At 39.0% G+C, this 24,372-nt stretch overlaps 1 protein-coding gene across 3 annotated transcripts in view; it reads left to right on the forward strand.

Moving 5' to 3' along the window:
* The window catches only part of LOC122994226 (guanine nucleotide exchange factor VAV3-like), a 49,272-nt gene extending 25,836 nt beyond the window's left edge, over positions 1–23,436 (forward strand). Inside the window, exons 17-28 of one of the 3 annotated variants that reach the window (XM_044368803.1) lie at positions 374–465; positions 1,401–1,423; positions 3,022–3,046; positions 5,315–5,445; positions 8,434–8,499; positions 8,748–8,782; positions 8,933–9,049; positions 13,105–13,192; positions 13,710–13,839; positions 18,172–18,231; positions 19,942–20,090; positions 21,399–23,436. In XM_044368803.1, the coding sequence (XP_044224738.1) occupies positions 374–465; positions 1,401–1,423; positions 3,022–3,046; positions 5,315–5,445; positions 8,434–8,499; positions 8,748–8,782; positions 8,933–9,049; positions 13,105–13,192; positions 13,710–13,839; positions 18,172–18,231; positions 19,942–20,090; positions 21,399–21,440 (958 nt within the window). In that variant the 3' untranslated portion in view covers positions 21,441–23,436. The remainder of the gene's footprint in view (positions 1–373; positions 466–1,400; positions 1,424–3,021; positions 3,047–5,314; positions 5,446–8,433; positions 8,500–8,747; positions 8,783–8,932; positions 9,050–13,104; positions 13,193–13,709; positions 13,840–18,171; positions 18,232–19,941; positions 20,091–21,398) is intronic. The other 2 variants (XM_044368804.1, XM_044368805.1) reach the window with 2 other exon arrangements.
* Positions 23,437–24,372: the final 936 nt, after the last annotated feature.

A 24,372-nucleotide genomic window follows, 5' to 3' on the forward strand; every position in this document is an offset into this window, starting at 1 on the left:
TAAATCACATATCTTATTGCACTGATACAATAATACACTTTCAAATCTTTTTCATACTTAACATAGGAAAGCATGACATTATGAATTTCAGTCAGTTTCCCTGAGGCACTTAAGGGAAAATTATTTTCTTTAAAATTAGTCCTTCACCTAACAAAAACTTGCTTATTAGTACTGGGTTTTCATTGGGATATTAGCTGTGTCAGTTCCCACCAGACAGTATCAGTTTTATGGTTCTGGAAAGCTGAAGGACATTTCCTGTGTCATTTTTCTTATCTTGACAGAGTGACAGAAGCCTGAAAATTCAAAATGTCAAGGTATTTCTCTTAAGGACGCTGTTATACATGAAATATATCCTGTGCTTTATCGTCTCCAGGGGCATCTTTAACCAGGGTTATCTGTGTGTAAAATGTGGGCTTGGGGCCCATAAGGAGTGCCTGGGCCGACTGGGAGTCTGTGGGAGAACAGGTGAGATGAGACCTCTCAAACTGATTCAGTTTCGACTTTTTGAACACTTTGGTCCATGAGAAGTTATCTTGGAAACTAACGGCCTCATTTCCATGTTGACCTTTTCTCTAGCACCACCATGCGGCTACAATTTCCACTTTTACACATAAAATATCAAAATCTAAAAGGCAGATTTCCATGAAATTTACTGAGCACATACATGCTCCCAAAAGGATGATTTCTTTACATTTTGGGAACTCAATGAGCTTTCCTCTAGCACCACCCTCAGGCCAGATGAAATGTCATTAAAATTCATTGTGGATATTCATGTTACCTATAGAATTAACATTTCTGATTGAGTTGACCCCTTGACCTCTTCTTACTCTTCCATCTTTAGGCCATTTTAAATTGTACTTCCAAATCTAATCGGTAAATTGCCATTAAATCAACTCATCAGTTTCAATGGTCACATAAGGAGACCCTCCTCTAGTTTTATTTGCAGTTCAAACATGGCACCGTTCTGAATTTGTTTACTCTGAAGTGGAGTCCTGAGGTCAGATTTTGCCTTCCAAAGTCTCCATCAGAGATTTTATAAACTACAGATGATGTACATAGTGTTATGTCAATTTTAATTTTCTGCATTTTTAGCAGCTGTTTAATTAAAAGCCAAACTCATTTATATGCATGTAGATGTTTCTCAGTTGTTGTATCTCTCTCCGGTGTCAAGCTTTGGCTGTTTGTCACTGGTCTGGCGCTGCACTTCAGTTACGTTATCCTCCCTGAATACACAGACAGCTAAAGGCAGCTAAGGCCTTTGACAGAAGCATTGTGGTCTTTATGTATTCTGAGGCGTGATGAGGGCCAGCAGAGGTTGACAGTTGAGGTTGTATGCCAGGAAGCCACCACACACTGATATTGTATTCTTCTCACTGTGTCTGTCTCCCACCTGACTGCAGATTCTGCCAAGCCGAGGCCCAAGGTAAGACCTGGACTGTTTCCCTCCTTTGGCTTAGACACCAAAGCTAACATAATTAGTGACACATAATATGCAGATAAGATAATATACACGCGCACATGTGCACACAGACCACACATGCACTCATAACTGTGAACAATGAGAGATGGAAATAATGTTGTTATCCACGTCTGTGAAATGGGAGGAGCTGCTGATTTTTCCCTGAAAGTTTCCTTTTAATGAAAACCTCAGTGTTCCTCATCATAGAAATCCAGGACTCTCAACTCCAGCTGCCAGTCTATGGCAATGGTTCTCAAAGAGGGGTCTGGGGACCTCCAGGGGTCCTTGAGGGGGTTCCAAGGGGTTCCACAGCAAAAAGGGGAATAATTTATTTTCACTATAATTCCATCCAAGTGTCATACACTTTCTGTAATAAAATATGGGGGTCCGTGGTCTAATTTGTGTCAGTTTAGGGGTCCTTGATGTGAAAAAGTTTGAGAACCACTGGTCTATGGAGACTGAACCATCGAAATAATTATAAACAGTTTTAAAAAAGCTACCATATTAGAAATTGATTAATTACATTTGCATTTAAATGAAACTCTATGCATCGTGTTCTAAATAAATAAATAATAAATAAAAATAAAGTGAATGAAAAAGATCCTTAAATCTGCCAATTAATAATTATATTTCCTTGTGCTATCTTTTAACGATTAATTTAAATTAATTAATAATTGCAAAATTAATTCTAAGATATTAAATGGTACTCTTTGTTACTTAATTTACAAATTCCAGTCATATCCCAATATCACAATTACTTTTTCTCCTGCTTTAACATTTACAATTTTGTGTTTGCTCTAATTTGAAGACAGCTCTCTAATTTAAAGACATGAGCAGTGTGTGTCTCCTAAAAGTCCTTAATTTAAAAGTTCAGCACTGTTATGACGTGTTGGCTGGAGTCCGGCCAATCAGAGCCTCTGCTGCTGCTCTGTGGTTTGTTCTTCATTTAATTTTTAGGTTTCTGGCACATCTTTAAATTAAAGTGTGTACTGAATGAAAATCATAATTAAACTTAAATAATTATATATATAATAATGTAATTGAACACTTTTAATGTCTATATAGTCTTATCACACTCCAGGCTCCATATCAGTCACTTGTCTATGTAGAAAATATACAGAGCTTTTACTTTTGCAAATCTGGATGGTCTACCCACCTCACAACAAATGCAAAAATCCAAGTTTTACTCCTAAATATTTCTGTTTTTGGAATCTGTGACGCCTAATCTGATAAAAGATGTAAACACACTAATAATATCTAGGTGAGTCATGGACAAAATGAGAATAAAATGATCCAGAATTTATGTATTGATTTATTCGATTTATTTCCCCAAAAGGACATAAGATGCTCAAAAACAGAACTCCTGAATTATACTCTAAGTTTCTTTCTTTCACTTTTGAAATGGTTAGAATACACTATCACACTCACTGAAGATTGTATAAAGTGTATGACTCATATCTCAGGTCAGGCTGATCCCACACAGGGAACAAGAATTACCTCTTTTTATTCATCAATCTCTTACCCTTTCTCTTTTTTTTTCTGTCTTCTGTTTGCATCCACAGGAAAGTACAACACCAGCAAACCCAGGTCAGTATGGCTTGACCACTTTTGAGAACCTGCTAAGGGTTTTACGTCGAACTTCTTAAGCTACCCGCTTTCATCTCGGTTCTCTAACAAAACAGAAACACAGATAGGATGAAAAGGAGATGGTTAGTCAGAGGCCAGAGTGAGACCTGGAGGAGATAGATGGTGGTTTAAAGCTAACCCTCAGATGTTATCATACCCCGCTCACATTTTTTGATCAAATATTACTCAACTCTCGAAAAGAAAAAAAGATGTTTTCTTAGAAATGCACTGACATGAATCTCCCTCTCACACAGATGGTTCAAAGGAGGAAATGATCAACAACAGTTTTTATCTTGACAAATATATTTGAGTAAGAATAACCAATGAATAAAAGGATGTAGAAGAGATCCTTAACCGAAGCACAAAAATCTCTTTTCTCACCACATGCCGTGATGCCTAAACCCAAGCCGGCATTTAGATGAATTGGAGTGGGTGGAATCATTATGAGAACCACGGCAGGAGAAATGCTGGCAGAAAAGCACTTGCAGCAGTCTATATGCCTCAGCCTCAACCGCTGAGCTGTGCCTTTGTGATAAATCAATTTCCATAAGGGGCTTTATGAGAAAGACAGCCGTGCTTATTGTTCTTATTAAAAACATGAATGTGATATATTCCATTCATCTGAGGTCACCGTCAGCTAATAGTTTCCTTGGGCTGGTTTGCAGGGGAGCCATTGCTGGAAGGGAGATGTGTCTAAGGGGGTTGGATGTGTGAGTCTGGGGAGAGTAAGTGGCTGTGTCTTTTAAGTTGGCAGCAGTGTTTCGTCTTAGCCTTAGCCGGACGCTTGTGGCTGTGTTTGTCTGCCACGTTGAGGATAGATTGGAGCTACGCCGTTCAGGAATCAAAGAGATGAATTTCCTGCGAAAGTGAATTGCTGCTTTTTAGGATTGTGCCATTTTTGGGGTTTAGACTTCAATCAAAAAGACTGTCAGAGCTCCCACATTTATGTTCATGTTAGAGATCACTCATGTTGAAACCTTTATGAGGGTGAAAGTATAAGAGTTTGCTTTGTATAGGGTTAGGGATAACAATTATTAAAGGGCTAGTTTACTCAAATTACGTAATCAATTCTTGATTTAATTAAAAAAATTTCATATACATCCAGAGGTTTTTAGCCATGCAGATAGATTTTATTTGAACATGTTTTTTGATTTGCATCAGACCTAACTATAAAACTGTTTTTTTATTGAAGCTACTCTATAGCTGAAGAAATAGTTCCTATAAAAACTTTCTAACTGGGACATTGTTTCTTGAAAGACATATGGATTTTTTGAATATATATTTTGGGGGGAGACAGAAATCTTACAGACAAATATCTCAAACCTGAGCAAATAAAACCCAAATGAAGTAAAAACAACATCGAAAAACAGTGTGTTGCAACATGTAATATTAGTTGCCTTACCAAGTTTTGGAGTGCTTGATAGCGTTGTGGTGGAGTGGGCACTGGAAGCTCATGTCTCTGCTTACTTCAATGGGGGTTTTGAAGTTTTAGGACTGATCCAAGGAAGTGGAGTTACAGTTATTGATAGAAAGATCAGATGTGTTTGAATCCAGAGCTGCTATTTGATAAGAGTCTGTTAATAAGATAATCCAAGTTGTTTATGCGTAGTTTGAGAACTTTTCCACGTGTCACAGTACTCCAGTACATGATGTGCTTATATGGCATCATCAACTTGACCTTCTCAAATTATGAACCACATTACAGAAGTCAAACTCTATCTCCAACTTTCAATTACTTATCCATTACTAAGATTTTCGATTTTTGGCCTCAGTGTATAAAAGACTGTCATAGCCTTACTAGAAGAAGGAAAGAAATAAACAACAACAAAAAGTGAACAATTAAAACGCATATAAGATGCATCAATGTAGGCTGCAGGTAAATTGTTGTCTGTCAAGTAGTGAAACATTAAAATCACAGTTTAAGTTCTGCTTACATCTCCACCAATTCTACCTTATTGGATACCTGTTTCTAATTGGTCTAATTATTAAGATTTTTAGTCATAGTCTGCTTTTTGTGTAACAAAGTATTTTTCAATAATAGTAGATCTTATCAATGCTGCTCTCTTCCTTCATAACCTTTGCAAAACCTTTGTGTCAGGGTTACAGTATTTTCCTGTATCAGCCACAACTTGATGATGATGAAACAATCGGATACTGCTGTTACACTGCTGTAGTCTCTTAGATAAATGTCTAAGATTTCAGTATGTGTTTGTATTCCCTGTCTGCTAGGTTTACCCAGGATGGTTGTGATCAGAGACTACAGTGGCATCCCTTGTCCCCAGTGTGGGCCCCCACTAAGTATTCATGCGGGGGATGTCATTGAACTGATGTTTGCCGACCTGCACAGCTCCTGGTGGCAGGTGGGTGTCACTCAGCTCATCCTCTTTTTATCTCAACATCTGTGACTCTATGAAAAAATAACATGATATGGCTCACCGGGTTGGCTTGGCACACGCAATGTCTTTGCAGTGTCATGAGTTTGAATCTGTGCTGCATGTCATCTCTCCTCTCTCTCTCCCCTGCTGGATGTCCCACTGTTAGACAAAGGAAAACAAAAGCCTAAAGATATATTTTAAAGGAGGCACTCCCAATTTATCTCCCTTTTGGACAGAACATTCTCTTTATTGTTTATAAATCACAAATTCTATTGTGGTTATTTATCAGATTCTGTGTCCTGTCAGGTGAGCCATAAATATGACAGTGACATTATGATGAGGTCAGATTCAATTAGAATTATCAGTCGAAGATCTGTATGAACTCCTCTGAACTCCAGTTACATTATAAATGGGGTAGCTGTCTTTTCTCTCACTCCTCAGATTGAATCAGAGCCTACGTCAGATGATCTAACCAATTAGTGGCTTCAGTTGATTAATTGAGTGCCACAGTGAGACAATAAAACAGCAGACACTTCAGCCTCTGGAGGATGTTTTAATGGTGGTGGACAACCTCATGTACTGGCTTCATTTAGCAACCATCTCACGAGGTCAGCCAATGGTTGAGAGTGTTTGACCTTATCTATTTTTGAAAGGATCGCGATTTATCTGGGGTCTTCCGGCAGCCTCCCTAGCTGTTTCTCACTCTGCTTTACGGCGGCATTAAAGCCTCATCCTCCTTCTGGTGCTGCTCCAATCAGACTGCGGTCTTTGCCAATGGCACAGCTGGGAGTAGGCAGTTAGCCCGATCTCCTATGCTCCATGTTTCTCTCTGTTGTGACAGAGCACAAGGTGGAGGGTGAGGGCTTGAATGCCAGGAGGGGCTTCTAGTAAGCTGGTAGAATGGCAAGCGAATGTCATGTTACAGATGGCACTGCTTTGTTTGCTACCATGGTTACCATGCAGGCTGTTGGGGGGAGGAGGGCGGGAATCAAAGGAATTAAATGATAACACATTTGTGTTCATTCTAGTCAGTGCATAATGATACTGTAATAAGATTACTAAATGGTACCCTGTGGAGGTTTTGACCACTAGTGGAGCTGTAGAGCTGTGATTTCATGAGCAGATTCTTATATTATTTGTATTATATGTTCTATCAACGTACCTGAATATGCACAGATATGCAAACAATGAGCATGGGTTAACATAATGCAGCAGTATAATGAAGTTGAGAGAAAAAGGTTTTAAGTTTAAAGTAATGGCTGGTCAGCAAACTGCATGAGAGAATTTACAGTCCACAGTTCACAGGAATTAACTGTACCCCTGTTTTAATACGGGTCTGTCTGTATATTAAATTGAAATCAATATAATACTGTAAATTAATCTACATTTTAATACATTTAAAAAGTGATTTAAATGTAGCTTAACCACACATAATTTGCATGATCTCACATAAAACCAAAGACGGATGGCAGTCTCTGATAATCTCTTAAATTTGTTGTTTTTTTAGCAGGAATAGTTTAGCTGTTTTTTCCACTAAGGTTTGATTTAGCTATACAGCCTCATTTACTGTAGATACGTGGAATAACAAAATAAATTACTATTATTAGAGTTGTCAGTTCATCAAAAGGGATATAACATCTAGTATTAATTCTAGCTTCACCAGCTATGTTTCTTTAGTGATCAAGGTGGCTGGAATGGCTACAGTTTTTGCAGCTTGGCTTATGAGCTTCATTCTGTAGTTACTGCAAATTTTACGGGGTTTTTTCCAATAATATTTTTATAAAATATTTTTTATAAAATAATTTTTATAAACAACCACATTTTTATTTAAATACACAATGCTTTTATGTGAGAATCACTGAATCTAAACAAAACCGTGTTTGTTTACAATGAAAACTCCACAGGGTACCTTTAATCTTCAGCGTCCCCAGTGGCGCCAGAGGATGGAATTACAGAACATTGAGAATTCATATCCCCTGTTACCCAGAAGGCAATTATCCCCATCCCACTGGCAGAACAATACAATCAATCACTGTAATTTCATTTGATCCTTTGGCTGCTGCCTGTTTATGCCAACAGAGTAATAAGTTTAATCTTTATCATACGCTTATCGAAGGCATAACAAATAGAGAGAGGCTCTCAAAAAACCTTTGATGAAATGTTATTACACAGAATGAATCATAGAGATGGGTAAAGATTCGCTTTCCAATCTAGTTACTGCCAGGGCTTGCACGGTCCCAAAAAGCATTTCATACTAATAAAGAGGAGTGAGGAGGAAAGCATAAACAGGGCAGGAAGCTGAATGAAGAGCTCCACATGCCCTCAACACTCACTGTCTTCTCAGATTGACTCAACGGACTTCAAATTGACCTCAAGCTCAGAATTGGCAAGTCAAATTATCTTGAACTTAATGTTGACATATATGCTTATCACTGTCTACAAGATAATACACATGATATAGAATTAAGGCTATAAAATAGTAGGAACAAGTATATAAAAACATTAAGCAATTTGTTTCACCAAATTGGTTTACTTTGCTGGGAAAAAGTGTGTCTACACTATGTTTGTTGGAGGAATTAATGATTTTCATATAAAGCTTCTGTTTGCTTGAGGCGGGTTCGCTAAAATGCAATTGTTAGTCTTCTGTACGAGCCAGAGAGCTCACGCTGTTTGGATATTCAAAGACCAGAATAAGATCCATTATTTAGTGTTAAACGAGGCTCTTGTTTTGATGCAGTACAAATCTAACTGCCGGCAGAGTTTGAACCATAATTAACTTGGGCTGCAAATTAGATGCACTGCTTGTTGTGTGCTAATTGCTGAGGATTTATTGAAGCGAGTGTGGGAGGGGAAGAGAAAAGGAGGAGAGAGAGAGAGAGAGAGAGAGAGAGAGAGACAGAGAGAGAGAAAGAGAGAGAGGTGTAGTTGCTCCCAGACAAATATAATGCGATTAACAGCCAGTTGCCATTGCAGGGCAAAATTCTGGCAACAAGCAAGATTGGCTTCTTTCCAAGTGATGCTGTGAGGCCTTGCCCGTGTGTAAGTGTGCATATTTTTCGTAATCAATAAGACACATTTAGTGTGATTACAGTGCATTCAATGGATAATGGCTAATATCGATGTCTTAGCGTAGGAATGTAGTGCTTTTCAATTGCAGTTTTTTCACTGTAGAAGACTGATTTTAGCCATTAGATGTGGCTTAAATATCACATTACTAGAAATGACCTCCACCCTTCAGTATTGACTCCACTGAAACACAAAATAACCACAATTCTTTTCTATGCCAGGTTCCAAAACCTGTTGATTACTCGGCCCAGCTCTGGTAAGTGATGAAAACAAATGACTGTAGATTGCTAACAATAACCACAAGTCATTCCTACTCTATTTTATTGATTGTATCGACTACTCTCATCCTCATGTTCAGAATGATTGATTGCAGTGTAAGTGCAGTGGCTGTTCACGTGTGGTTCAGGTTTGCAGGGCCTATGGAGAGATACCAGGCTGAGGTGGAGCTCCTGGACCGAGGAAACAGCACCTATCTGGTTCGACACAGGAGTAAAGAGTGCACAGAATACGCTATCAGTATAAAGTAAGTGACATGACAGCTTGTTTTCCATATATTTCCATACTCAATCTCCCCTAGGTTTTTCACTCGCTACAGTTCACAGAGAATGGTGGAATAAATAAAACACATGTAGTCGGCAGAAATCTTGTGGGCAAAAACACCTTATTGTGGGAGGTGAGAGGAGAGTGGCAAGAATCATTCACGCAAACAAAATGCCCACATGCAAATAACAGGCTCAGTACAAGAATGGTGCATTATCTGGAAAAAAAAAAAAAACAACAACTCATCAAATGTTTAAGTGGATGGGCCTCAGCAGAAGGAGATTATGCTATGTTCCACTCATGTAAACTAAGAACAAGAAGTTACAGTGACTGTATAATCATCAAAAGTGTCTAAAAACTGAGGTATGGAAAAAGTTTCCCTGGTCTGATGAATCACAGTTTATACACAGTTTATATTTCCTCTCCTACCTCTAAAGATATCAAGCCACGCAAATGGTATTGGTTTGTATTTACCCAGGATTTCACGTATCTATCTAATATATTTTTGCCTCCACTGCAATTTAGAAACTGCAGGAAACACATTATTCCTGGTCCTGCTGCCCTGCAAATGCATTAATATTGACTGCTGAGGTAGCTGGTGTCATTTAAGAAAATTTTATCAAAGAAAATATCTATGCTAGACAGACCTTGTGTAAATAGTACTAAATTTCAGATTTAAATTTCATCATATTGCTTTCTATAAAAATCACCAAGATCTATAGATATCAGCAATTACAAGCATTGTGGTGGACGAGAAAACTTAAAGATAGTAAGAGACCATTGTTGTGGTTAAACTTGGAGCTCGAAATGCGGCGTTCACAAGGCTATGGTTAAGTTAACTATAGGTATTGTTTGAGCATTTGAATTTGTTAATGAGGGTGTAGTGAGTTTAATGAGTTGGGAAACATGGGTTACTATAGTAACTTCATGAGTATTTGCCGCAATATTAGTAGACGGGGTTTGCTCTGTGGAGTAGACATGGACTGAATATGAATATTGATACACGTCAGTAGCTGCTTTTGATATATAATTCAAGTTTTACTTCTTTTACTACTTCTGTTACCTCACAGTGAACTATTTACTAGGTCGCTAGTGTTGTATTGTCATTCATGCTACTATTTTTAGGCATGTAAATATATGAATGGGGGACAATAAGGATGTTTCATACATGTATTCCATATTTTTTAAGTCATCTAGAAGGAAAAATTTAATAACCAATTTACAAAGAAAGCAATGAATTAACCACTGTTGTTTATGGACCAGCTACATTGCTTCACCCTTCACTGTAGTGCTCAGCACTAGATAGCATTGTCACTGCAGGACCCCAGTACAATGGAAATGAATGGAATTACTGAGTTTGATATGATTATATGATTGTTAAGTTACTATCTGCCCTGGATAATCCCCAGACCTCACTGTGAATAGGTTTCATCAGAACAACTTTGTACCAATAAAAAGTCTCTATGAAAACTGTTAACAGTGATGTCTGTGGATTATCCAGACTAATGGGCGTACTGTCCTGGAGAGAGAAGTCGTTCAATGCTGTGAAGATCACAAACAAAATTCTGTTCACCTCCATTGTATTGGTGTGGAGGCAGAAAACTTGGATATGGATATTTCTTGACCTCAGCAAATAAAACCAAAACTATCTGTATGGCTAGATACCACTTCAGATAAGTGAGAAAATATGTTGGGTGCAGGGACCCTTATCCACCCTTCCTGGCGCAGTCTCTATTCAAACCTTACATCATACCTAAACAGTGTTGCAGCTAGTTTACTTTAATGCCAAACCACACATCTCAACTGAATACAGCATAGGAATCGGTATGATCTGTTGTAGCATCTATCTATTATTTGTGTCTTTTGCTCAGACACATGGTCAAGAAGTGTCTGATAGCTTTGCACCATGCTATTTTCAGCGCCTTGTCTATCACTCTTAGAAATGTATTTCAAAAGAAGGCTAGAAACGCACTTGAATTGTAGATAAACCATCCATTCCTCTAGGCCTCAATAAATGGCTGCTTTATAGTTGAGTGCCTCGGTATCCCTCTTTTGAAATACAACACTGTCCATTTAACAAGCGAATATCTTTTAGGCTACATCAAAGCTTGTTCAGTCTTTAAAAAACAGAAAGGACTATCGAGTCCTTCTGACCTGGCATGACAGCTGTAAGAGATTATAACGATTGAGGGTGCACTCTGAAATGGTGTTTGGATGTTAAGACTATTTAGCCAGTGACACACCATTCCAGCCCATTTGGTTTGGTGGACTCATACCGTTCCTCATTCAAAGCTTTGATGTACAGGGCCAGTTTCTGAACACTCCAATCCTAATTGCCTGTCTCACTGCTTAAGATCATTATCAGGATGGCCGTTTGAGATAATGGAGCTTTATACAGAGAGCTTCTTGCTAATCAACTGGAACTGTCTAATGTCAGACACTGCACAAGTGGTCAGTTTGTATGTTGAAAGATATATTGTGTGTTTGTGTATGTGTGCGGCCCTGCGCAGAAAAAAAGACAGCCTTCACCCAACACGGCTCATGTGTTATGCACCATATAACTCAACACACATCAATAATGTATTCCTCACCACATATTCATAATGTGTCAGTGAATTTGCAACATGACCATATTCTTCTCATCCTTTATACACCGCACTGGGAGATTTACAATGCGGATCTGTCTCCAGTGTAACTTGCACATCACCATATGGGAGACATGCAATATACAGGACAGTAGCTTACTGTGCTTGCAATTGGCTCGACAGCGCATTCTCATTTGTGCCTGTATATGCACTGCACATTCTGCACGTATTTTCAAGGTTGGCCCGCATTACTTTTCAACAAAGGACTGAGGCTGCTATAGGATTCTCCCAAGACAAATGATTATTTCATCACTTAATTATTTAATCAGGCCCTCAAGTACTTTACTGTATGTTATACAGTTAGGTGTGAAACAGTTTTCTATCAATGGATGTGGCAGCACAGTAAATGATAAGGGGTAAAAAAATCTTACATAAAAAAAATCACAGAAAAGGAAATGCAGCAGGTTACTAGAATCAAATGCGATGATTTACACAAAATATGTCCAAACTATGCATTTATTATTAGAAAACTAAACTTACAGTGACGACTCCAGAAACATCACAAAAACAATAGGGCAAAAAAAAGAACTGAACTGGCATTAATGTCCAAAGTCACCTTTTGTATAATTCCCTGTGAATAACGAATGGTAAATTACATTAATTCTTAGTAGATACTATGGAAGGGGGATACAGAGCTGTAATAAATAGTTCTCCACTCTTGTTGCTAATCAGCCAATCAGTAGTAAGTAGGAGTTGTTTGCCTACGCTATTCAAACATTTGGCAAAAAAAACAAAAAACAAATTATATTATACATTTTTATTTTTACTTCACATAAAATTGTTGTAGATTTTGGGGACTTGCTGCTTTTTCTTTTGTGTGTTTTTTTTAGAAATACTTAAATTTTTCTTTTAGAGTGCTTCTCAAACTGGGGATTGCACTTGATTGCAATTGAAGTTATAAATATATGCCTCTTACACAAAATTATTTTCTGACATTTCTGTATTTTCTTTCCTTTTGAAATACAAGATATTTTTGCTCTTCATTCCTGTTTCAATACTTTGAAAATACTGCAATCTGCAAAAGAACTACTCTAGTGTAACTGCCCACCATTCATGTTCAAAGTAAGACAAAACTTGTGATGAAGAGTTGATTTACAGGGTCACAACCTCTGGTATACAGTCAAATTTGATAATACTCACAGCGTTCTTAAAACAAGTGTAAAACACAATGTAATCACAGTGTAATCTGCTGTAAAGTTATTATCTGATGTTAGCGACCTGGGTCCACCGCTGGGAAAAACGAAGGTGTTCTTGTTAAACAAAGTTGCTTGGCTCAGCATGGAAACCGACAGTCAGCTCAGACAGACCTTCGTGACGGTTCACCATAGAGACTGGATTGATGTGGAAGCATGTATAGTTGATTAGCAGCCCATGTCTTATTCATCCTCCACAGGTTCAACGATAAAGTCAAGCACATTAAAATTCTCACCAAGGATGGCTGCTTTTACATCGCTGAGAGCCGGCTGTTCAAGACTGTGCTGGTAATGGTTTTTACTTTGTATGGATTTTTTTGCCCTATAAACTGCTGTAGCCTTAATGAGCATAATCATTTTGACATTGCACTACTTTTGCAGCACTCTCTAGAGATAAACTGCAGCATATAAGCCATAAATTTTACTTTGTTTTGTACAATGATAAAAATATATCTACTGGTGGTTTATTTTTACATTTGTGTACACACACAGAGCCACAAGGGCACGTTGTATGCAGCTGCCTGTGGTATTATATGGCAGTAGCTAATATTAGCTTGTTTCCAGCACATAAAATTGAAATGGGCAGATAGAAAAATATATTGTGGTTAGTTGCCCTGCGCAGCAAGACTTGCTCCATACTGGCTGCTGTTGTGTTGTCAAGATCAAACAAGCAGCTACTCCCTTACTAACCTTCCCACATGTCTTTGCTTTCCGTTCTATACATTTGCACACAACACCAGCTAGATTTACCCTGGTTTACTAATGCTAAAGGTATGTTTTGTTTCATTGTGCTTGTTTTACACAGGACCTAGTGGAGTACTACAAGCACCATTCGTTAAAGGAGGGTTTCAGCAGTCTTGACACCACTCTGCAGGTCCCCTATAGGGAACTGTCCAATGGAAACATGCCTCTGGCCATTACCAAGGCTGGCAGTGGTGAGTCTGCTTCAAAAGCTTCCAAGTTCCCAGAGACTCTCTGTCTGACAGGTGTAAATGCTACTAGTTAAGATCAGATCTCGATCCAGTTATAGTTGGAAGTAATTCTGAGCATTTGTTATGATGTGTTTGGAGGACCAGAGGATTGGGTTTTTACTATAGCAGACCAGATCAGATAAGTAAGGTGAGTTGTTTTTCCCTGGGGAGCTTAGACCGGCTTGTAAGGCTTTTCTGTGTGACCAAAACATTCAATAGTAACTTATATTTCCCATGTCCTCACCCAGAAACAAAACAAGCCAGGAGCAGAAAGCATTTGCTGGAATCAGTATCTCACTTGCTAATGTTTTGTCATCACAGGCCAGCTACTGTGTTCCCTTGCCTCAAAAAACTGTTGGAAAATGTCCTAGCTTACATTGCAAAATCATGCTGACAGAGCATTTGCTTGGTTATTAAACACTCAAGTGAAAACTATGTCTTAATACCCAAGGCAGTCCTATCTTTGACGTGTGAGACATGCTAGAAATATTTAGCACAGCATAATGAGCTAACATGAGTCCCTGTGGAACAGAGCAGGGTGGAAGACAGCAGCAGTTTTCCTGGGGAGACATGCCTCCTCAGTTTTGCATGGTTGATCCTCTTGTTTCATTTTCATTTCATAAAGTCAAAGACAACATTCTAGCATGTGTATAATGTCATTCTGAGTTAAATATATACACAAAACTTTAGCTCTTCAACACGTGGTATCTGGAACACGGCTGATTGAAAATGAGCTATTTGCTGTTTTTACCAGCTTAGAAGAGCAAATAGTCCTTACCTTACATCTTACCAAAGAGTAAAAACACCATTATTGCCATATGGTAATTATGGCTGTACAAGCAGAAAAGTGCAAATATGTACATTTACCATGTTATATAAACAATTGATCACAAGATACTGGAATGTGCATGTGAAATGATGCATTACTCTGTCAAACCACATTCAACTTAGCATAAAATTGGTTAAACTGCAGATAATAATGGTACAAATTCAGTAGAAATTGGCTAAATGTATACTAGAATGAAACATGATGATAGAGAGTAATACTCATTATGCAAAAGTCACTTAATTAAACACAAAAAAGGGAAATTGTTAAGCTCTACTGACCCTCCCTGTGATTATTTTAGGTTTGGCTTGTTCTGCTTATTATGCGGAAAAATCCAAAGTGGCAAACAGTGTTTTTTTCACATATGATAAACTCTGACAGACTACTGTGTGGTGAAAATCATCAATGCTGTTTTGCTTCTCTACAAAGGCAGTCTTGCTTGTGTTTGAGAGGTAACGCTGCTTCTATGATTTCAACCTGTTAGCATTAACAGGCATGAATAAATGCATCCTTGTGCTTAAGCTCAACAAGAGAGTGACAGAGAGAAGACAGAGAGTTAGACAGACAGGTTGAGAGAAAGATAGAATGTGGATAGAATTAAATGGATAAAAGTGATGGAAAAAGGAGGAAGGAGAAGGTGTTGTATGTTGTACAGATTGAAAAATGATTTGTGATATTGAGCTAAATAAAGAAGAAGCAATAAGGACAGCCAAACCTGGATCATGATATATTATCTGGATAATAACATCTGATCACAAACCTTTACACAAAATGTGATCAGGTTTATATTTGCACTTGTCAGCAAACATAGCATGTCCGATAGCATAGGAAAGAGATCTAGCAAATCTGATCTCATCTTGATTTCAATGCAATCTGCTTGCACTTGCAAGACAAAAGAGAGAATGAGAGAGACAGTGAGTGAAATAAATAGAAAGGAGCCTTGGCAGCTCACCAGGCTCGGTAGAGAGGTCCCAGTTAGGGCCCGATGCCCCAGGCAAGCACCAGGAATCTGCTACTCCAAACGTCACACTCTGTACGCTGCTCAGCTCTGAGATGGCTTCACAATTTTCCTGACAGGACATGACATTTCAGTTGGACTGGCAGCGGAGAAAACTGTGTGACAGCCGCCTGCTGATACACACCTGGGGGATACCCCTGGTCCAACTGAGGGACTGTGCCTGTTTCCACAAAACTGGGAAAAGTTTGCAAATATGATCTGATGGAAAAGAGCAGAAAGCAGCTGGAGGTAAACCGTCTTAACTTAAAGAGAGCTGTATGTGTAAACAACCACAGCCGCTGCAACAGCAGCCGAGGCAAGCAGAGGAACGCTGGAACAAAGTCAAAGTTAGCCCTTTGTGTCTGTTCGGATGTAAAATTCTGCTACATCCTTGTCCCTCTGCCTCTTTTGGCAGCGTTGGTTTCCCAGCGCATCAGGCTTCAAAGTAGCTCTGCAAGAGGTGTGTTTGTGCATCACTGCCATTCACCATGCTACCTTCAGTGAGAAAGCCTTGACAGACCCACCGTTGTCTCAGTACATTCTGGGATAGATTATTATTGCCTTAAGACGTCCACCCCCATAGACAGACTTAGTGTGGGCACCACATTCTCTGTCTGGTAAACAGCCTCTGTGGAAAGACAGATGTCAAGCCAAAACAAACACAAAAAAACCACACAAAATGGTTTGAATCTCAAAACAGACACCTCATAGCAAAGAAAACAGAATGCAAGGCTGAGCAAACAATCATATGGTGCAGAACTACTGAAAAGCCATCAAAACTCTGGAGTAATTTGTTTGGAAAAACCCCAGCCAGCCTCTTCAATTAAGTCTGAGTGAGTGCTTTACTTCTGTGTATACTGTATGTGAATGTTAGGGAAATCATTTAATATTATCTTTTATCGTCAGGAGAATCATCTTGCAGTTGTAGACATTATTGGGATACTCAGTCGTGATGCCTTAAATTACTGATTACAAGCAGATAACATTCAATTTCTCTTTCAAAATGAAAACTTTAGATAATTTATCAGAGAGAATTATTTGAAACTCAGTTTGATCATCCTAAATCATATCCAGAAGTTCAATGTCATGACTGTCTTTGATTTGATTAACATATATAACATGTAGAGTGATGTTAATATCATTTATTATTAATTGTATTTATATAGTGCATTTAATCTTTTTTGATTTCACTCACCCAGTTCATGTTGTGTACATATGTCCATATAGTACATGTGTTTGTGTGTACTGTATCTACTTCCTGCAGGTATGTGTATATTTGTTTGTGGGCTGGTCAGACAAACATTTGACACATATTGGCCTGCATTTACTTATCCCTGTAGGGGAGAGGAAGATGGCATGGTACCATATTGTTGTGTTGACAGGAGGTGTTTTTTCTCAGTGTGAGGGTCTGCTGGCTCAGATGGGGTTTCATATGGGAGCAGAAGTCTTTGGCGCTGCGGTGTGGAATCCCAGCCGTTGCCTTGTCAGGGCGCGATGCTGTGCCCAGACGTATACTTACTCCCATGCTGCTGCTTTGGCTCAGCTGGTCTGGTGCTCAAGAGGCTGTTATTGCTGATTATTATGCAGTATGACCTGGAGAAGGTTGCAGAAGCTATACTACATGGCCAAAACTATGTGGCTACCCAAACATGACACTCATGTGTGATTGTTGAACATCTCATTCAAAAACCGTGGGCATCATGCTGTTGTAACAGCCTCCACTCTTCCGGAAAAGGCTTTCCACAAGATTTCGGAACTTGGCTGCAGAGATTTGCTCCCATTCAGCCACAAGAGGATCACTGATGTTGGTTGGGTGATAAGACCTTGCTCGCAGCTGGCGTTCCACTTCATCATAAAGATGTTGGATGGAGTTCAGAGCTCTGTGCTGGCCAGTCAAGTTCTATCAGACCAAACTGGTAAAACAATTTGTTTATGGATCTCGCTTTGCGCATGGGGACATTGTCATATTAAAACAGGAGAGGGCCGTCCTCAAGCTGTTGCCACAAAACTGGAAGCAAGCACAGTATGTACAGTACAGTATGTTGTAGCATTAAGATTTCCCTGAATTGAAACAAAGGGGCCCAGCACACACCAAGAAATACAGCTCCAGACCAAAAGGACACAAAAGTATGCGGATATGGATACCCACATACTTTGCATACTCATGCCCACAAGTATGTCATTAATTACTGATTATCCTGTCCTCTCATGGGCAGTGTTACATAAAAATTAAACATATGCTCTGAATCAAGTGTTTTGCACTCCTCTCTCACTTTTCTCTCCCACCCGTTCTTGTTTTTTGCTTGTTCTTTGACTTTGCCAACTTTTCCTGTCTCTCTCCTTTACCCTCTCTCATTCTCTCTCTCTGTCAAACTTGTGTTTACTTTTCTTATGTTCTCTCTTTGCTCCCACTACGGCCTGAACCCCCTCCCCTCCTCCCCCGCCCCCCATCACTTGCTTTGCTTCTCTGTAGTTCCTCCTGGCGGCTGCAGCTTTGTTCCTCCCTCCTCCTCGCCTTTCTGGTCAGGTACAGGTACAGCTTTTCTACTCTCTGTCTCTCCTGCTGTATACCCACATTTCCAGGTTTCCAAAGATGAACTGTCTTGTTTTTCCTGTCTCTATTAAATAATGTAGTCTAAAAATGCCACTTTTATGTCACATTGCACAGACCGTACGAGTAGCCACGTGGGTAAAACCATTCATGTCAACCTCCTGTAATTCCAAATCGGAAATACATTTTTGCAACAAATTTTTAGTTACATTGACGTAAAACTAAAATTGAATAATAACACCAATGCAATCAATTTAGCTAATTAAAAGGGTTCATACATTTTTTTTGTATGGTTTCGCTTGTTAATGAATCAAAACAAATATGTAACAGTAAAAAATGTGCTATTTTGGGCATAGTATCCATTTATAAGGTGTGACTACAAGGCTAGCAATTGTGGTAACCAGTGCATGGAGTTTTTTGTGTTTTACATTAGAAAGAGCATAATTATATGCACATTACATGTACTGTAGGTACAAGGCTATTGGAAATCAGCATTAATATCAAGAGTAATACCTGCACACAGTCTCCAAACTACACAATTATTTATTTAAATATTTTAGATCTGACTGGGATTGAATTATTGGAGTCAGTGTGCAGGTGAATGCAGCAAAATGTTTTACTAAGATCCCTCTGTTTGTGTCTGTCTGTGTGAGCAGTTATGTGCATGCGTGTATCATGTGCATCTGTTAGTAGGATATGTGCCTGTGTGTGCATGAGGGAGTAAATGTATTCCTTTCATCCAACATATCTACCCAGTTGTGTCATCTGTATTTCCACAGATAAGGTAAACAAACATGTACACCTGTGTTCACATATATGTGAGATATGAGCCCTGACCTGCATCTGTCAGACTTACCTTGTATAACCTGATAAGTGCTAATGCAATGCGTGAGCTAAGTTGAACATTAACTTTAAAATAAGATCAACACATGATCACGATAACCCATGACCTCTCATCTCTACTGTTTGCTTGCCAAGCTGGGCAGCCTCACATACATTACTCCCCTCTCACCAGTGAGCCTGCTTTATTCTCTCATCTGTGTCTCTGTGGTTTTGCTATATGGTGTACATTAAAAGCAGATTTGTTGTATTGGTGAATTTGTAAGAAGTTCTTTGTCCAAACACTTAGTAGATGAGAATAAAATTAATTGGAGTGGATCTTAAGTTAAGATTTTTTGTGAAAAAATGTTTCATTCGAATTTTAAAATGAGATGAGTTAATGGTTAAGTTAATAGTTAGTCACCAACCATCCTTTTCCTTACAATTGCCCTCAATGTGACAAACCTAAGAGTTAAGAGGAGAACGTTCGTAGAGTTTAGGATTTCCAAATGCAGAGGAGAAAGTCAGTTCAAGAGGCTGACACAGGCGACAGGCTCTCCAAACAGGTTCAACAGCTTATTGTGCAGAATGGTGTGGGTGGATTTTTCACTTCATCATAATGAGTACTAAAAGCTTTTAAATTTATGGGTTGCTATATCCATAAATTTAAAATTTAGATCATCTGTAAATCATACTTTTAGATTTTTTATTAAATTGTTGTTTGGAGCATGATTATGTGATTTTGTGAGTGTGATATTTCTTGGTGGGCAAATGGCAGGAGACAGGCTCATAGCTACAACACATCAATGAGCTAATACTTCAATAGTGAGATAGATAATAGTCAGATAATAAGGAAAGGTTTCTTTGTCTCAGTGTTTTCTCCCAGGGTGGTGGGTATTGCAGTGGCACGGTATGACTTCAGCTCCAGAGACACGCGGGAGCTCTCCCTGCTGCAGGGAGACCTTATCAAGATCTACACCAAGATGTCCAACGGGTGGTGGAAGGGAGAGGTCGACGGCAGGGTAGGTCCGCTTCAGGATCCTCTTACTATGAGAGATTGTGACTGTGATTTCATTTCTTTGTGAGAAACCTGTTGCTTAACAATATATTTCATCTTTACCTTGGTGTTTTTGTCAGTGTCAGCTATGTTTTAAAAATGATTTAAACAATATTCTATATTTTTCTCGTCAACAATTCCTATGAAAGGACCAAAACAAACAATGAGCTCATTCTACAATACAGTTTATTCCTCTGTGCCTTAGACCTCTATTGTTGCCCAGAAACAATTAAAAACACAACAATAAGCCACAGTGTTGCTCTGGGTGACATGTTCCTTCATTATGATGAACATGGGCACATGGGTAGTTTATTTTCAGTTAATCCCATCGTGCTGGTGCCGTAAATACTCACCAGGGCACTGAATGCATATTAATGCGCGGATGAAATGAGTCACATGCATATAGACAGTTCACTCCTGTTTGTGTAATGTTTGGTAAAATACAATGCCAAGCTGCTTTAGAAAATAATTTGACTTTTTCAAAATGCAACCATATTTTTGTGACCTTTTTTTTTTTTTAAAGATTAATATGTTGAGCTGGGGACTGCTACAGCCAGGGAAGGGAAGTCATAAAGTATTGAGGAATGGACTAACAAATTATTGGTTTTAATTGTTTAATGGGATTGTTGACAATAAGAAAAATAAATAAAATACCAGTTTTACCCTTTAATTATGCACAATGAAAGTGAAATTGAAGAATTTCTTCTTTACACATCTATCCTACATATCCAGTTGGTACTGTATTACTACGAATCTAGACTATGTTATTGATCATTATGTTATTGTCATTGATCAACTTCTTGTACCCTCTCAGAACTTCAAGAAAAAAAAACTTTATTTTTATAAATGACATCCATCTAAGAGGTCAAAATGTCTGTGCATTAGAAGTTTGGTGTATGTATTTATGTAAATAGTCCACGAATAGTTTTAAAGCTGTTCAAAAAAGTGATCGTGTTTTGAGGTGAGGAGCCAGTGAGGGATTGTGATGTTGGTTTGGGGACCTGCATGGGAGGGGGTTTGAATTAGGCAGCGGGGAAGTATACACCTCTGAAAGAATCATGATGTCTGTGTGAAGCTCCTCACTGTTTGGTTGAAAAGGCTGGCTAGCGCCATGTGTAGTCCAGGCCAAAACTGGGAATTAGTGATGACAAGGACTGCAGGTCTGGGAGAAACGTGTGAGAAAGAGGGGAAAATACAAAAAGCTCATAAAAAATGTATGTCCAGTCTAATATTTGTGCAGTTCAGTGTTATATTGTATTTTTCTGCTTCTCAGGTGGGCTGGTTTCCTTCTACCTATGTGGAAGAGGAGGACTGAGTTTGCTGGTTGAATGACGTCCATTCAGTGTCCACTCAGAGCTGACCACCTCCAGTGAGCGCCGTGCTGCTCTGCCACTCTCTGTGCCCTGCGAGTCAGATCTCTTTGATAAAACCCAGAGACTCTGGCTTAAGAGGAAGCGGCAGTGCCCTCAAAAACCTTCTACTGTCCTCTGACAGACTCTCACACAGAGCAGATGTCAAATCACAGATTCCAGGAGCGTCACACCATATCTCGCCTCTCTGCGGCCCTGTCTGCCCCTGCGGCCCACTGGGAAGTGTATGTGCTGTTCCCCGATAACCCTCCTCCCTTCCCTCCCGCTCACCTTGTCTTATTATTGATGACTCCATTGGCTGGTGTGAGACTTGCCTTCACTGTCATCATGTTTCGATACCAGAAAGGCTCAGTCACCCAACTGGAACACAGATCCTGCTGACAGCGCAACGCCCAAGTACGCCGCCACATTGAAATGCAGGAGCTGAGGAGCTTTGACTGCTGTTGGAACACTATAGACTTCTTGGCCATTTAGACTTTTGTGTTCTCATTTTATTTTGATAAACTTCTATAAACTTTTTGAAATTCAAATGCAGTTGCTCAAGTGTAATTCGATACTCTTGAAAAAACAATGGAACTGATCTGTCATTCGCACATGAGGTATGCAGTCTTAATGAGTATTAGTGGAGCTTGTGGAGCCAGAAGTGATTTGGTCATATTATGACAGGAAAACACATCTGGAGACAATGTAGTTGACATTATGGTTGTGGAAGGTGTTGAAATCCACCGCTGACTGTATGTCTCCAAGCTTTCATTCTATATTTCTTTTAAACAACAGTTTTTATTTGAATCACCACCCCAACTTCATTAGGCATTAGATTGGTGTTGAAATTTTAAAATCTCTTTTGTTTCCACCCACATTTAAAGCAGTTGTTTCACATTTTTGGAAATGCACTTATTGACTTTCTTGCCAAGAGTTAAATAAGAAGATCAGTACCACTCTCATATCTGCATAAAGACTGGAAACAAGGGGAAACAGGTACCCCGGCTCTGTCCAAATGTGACAAAAGCTGCCTACCAGCACCTCTAAAGCTCACTGGTTAACATTTTATATCTTTTGTTTAATCCATGAAAAAACCAAAGTGTAAAAACTACATTTTTGGGTTTGTACAGGGGGATATGTGTGAGACTATTTCTTGGCCAGGTACAACAACTCCCCAGAGTTTCCACTGGTTGCACTTGCAACCTCACAGCGATTAAGACTCCAAGATTTAGTGAGCTTTGCTGTCAGTTCTTATGCTAAGCTAAGCTAATGGACTGCTATCTGTAACTTCATATTTAGTGGACAGATATGAGAATGGTATCAATCTTCTTTGCCCCACAAGACTTAGTGAATATGGTGAATTATCAGAGGGAAGAAGGAACATATACTTGGATAATGTTTCACAGAATTCCCATTTAATGGCACTGAAGGAAAACAATGCTGCACAGTGGCCTGTTTCACAATGGGGATTTGTGAGTAAACGGTGGTGGCATTCTGTGTCACTAATGTTTCTTAGTTAAACATATAACAATTTACACGAGAGAAAATGGTGATGACTGGCCCCAGTGTCATGTTAGGCATCAGATATGAAATCATCAAAGAGAAAAAATATTCACAAAAGGAATCACAAAGCCAAATAAGTTTTAGAAGCACATGTGCATGGTGGATTGTGTAATTTGCGGTATAGGTCTATACTTCAGTGTGAGCTCCTTCATCTTTTGATCATTCACTGTGGAAACCAGAAAGCCCTTTTACATTCCACAGATTTTGTGTTTACCTCAACTCTTTTTGATTTCAGAATGAATGATTCAAGGGTGATGTAACAGCTGTTCACTGTAGAGCAAGGTAGCACAAGGGTGTTAAGTGATGCTGTTTTCCTTCAAACGTTAATACCCCGCTAACCATGTGTGTGACATCAATATTTAATAAAAGAATACTCTTTGAATTGTACTTTTGAAATTTGAGGCTATTTTTCCTCTTCAGACAAATGTTATATTGCAGGAACAAAGGCTTTGCAGTTGCATCACAAATCACAGCCATGTCTGACACGGTTGTGGAGGTGCAGTTGGAGAACTGCCTCTGCTCAAATAATGGCTAAACAAACAGAAGAGACCCCTGAAAACAGTTGTGATGTAGGTACATGCAAGCTCAGTGAAGGTCTGTTTTCCTTCTAAATATGCATCTTTGAAAAAGGAAAGAAACCGGGGCCCATTTCACCAGTTTTGCAATATGAGATTATTTCCTTTTGCATTACTTTGGACATGTTCCACAAATCAAAACAAACTGCATAATATTGACCTAGACACAAGCATGCCAGAGCCCTGTAGGACTTGCAAATTCATCTGCAATTTCTGAGTGATAATCATTTGTGAAACATGCTGCTGCCACCATTTGCAATCTGCATGTAATCACTGCTAAAAAAATGCTCTGTTGAAATGGGCCCAAGACATTCAACCCCTTCCTTGCATATCCTCTATTTCAAACCATCATATTAGCTATAGTTTTGGAAAAGTAGCTCATCTTAATTTTGGATATAAAGGTCAATATGGTTATAGAAGTTAAAATCTCACTGCATGCCAGAAAGAAATGAAGAAGACAGTTTTTAGAGGTCCAAGAAATCCAAGAAAAATGGGATGGTGACAACAAATCTTTTATAGCTGTTTCTAGCGAGCCAAACAGTGTTGTAAGTCAAGCATTGGAGCTATCTGGTGTAATAACATTTAACATCTAAAATGTCTGATCTTTACATTTGCAGCCAAGTGTTTTATCAAACTGTTACAGTTAACAACCCGTCCATTCATCTAGCCTACCTAACAACATTTGCAAGTGCACTGTTTGCTACTTTATTCTGCGAGCTAATGTCCTGGACATGTGTGTGAGGTTGAGGTTGAAAAC

The sequence above is a fragment of the Thunnus albacares genome, chromosome 12 (assembly GCF_914725855.1).
Source record: "Thunnus albacares chromosome 12, fThuAlb1.1, whole genome shotgun sequence".
NCBI lineage: Eukaryota > Metazoa > Chordata > Actinopteri > Scombriformes > Scombridae > Thunnus > Thunnus albacares.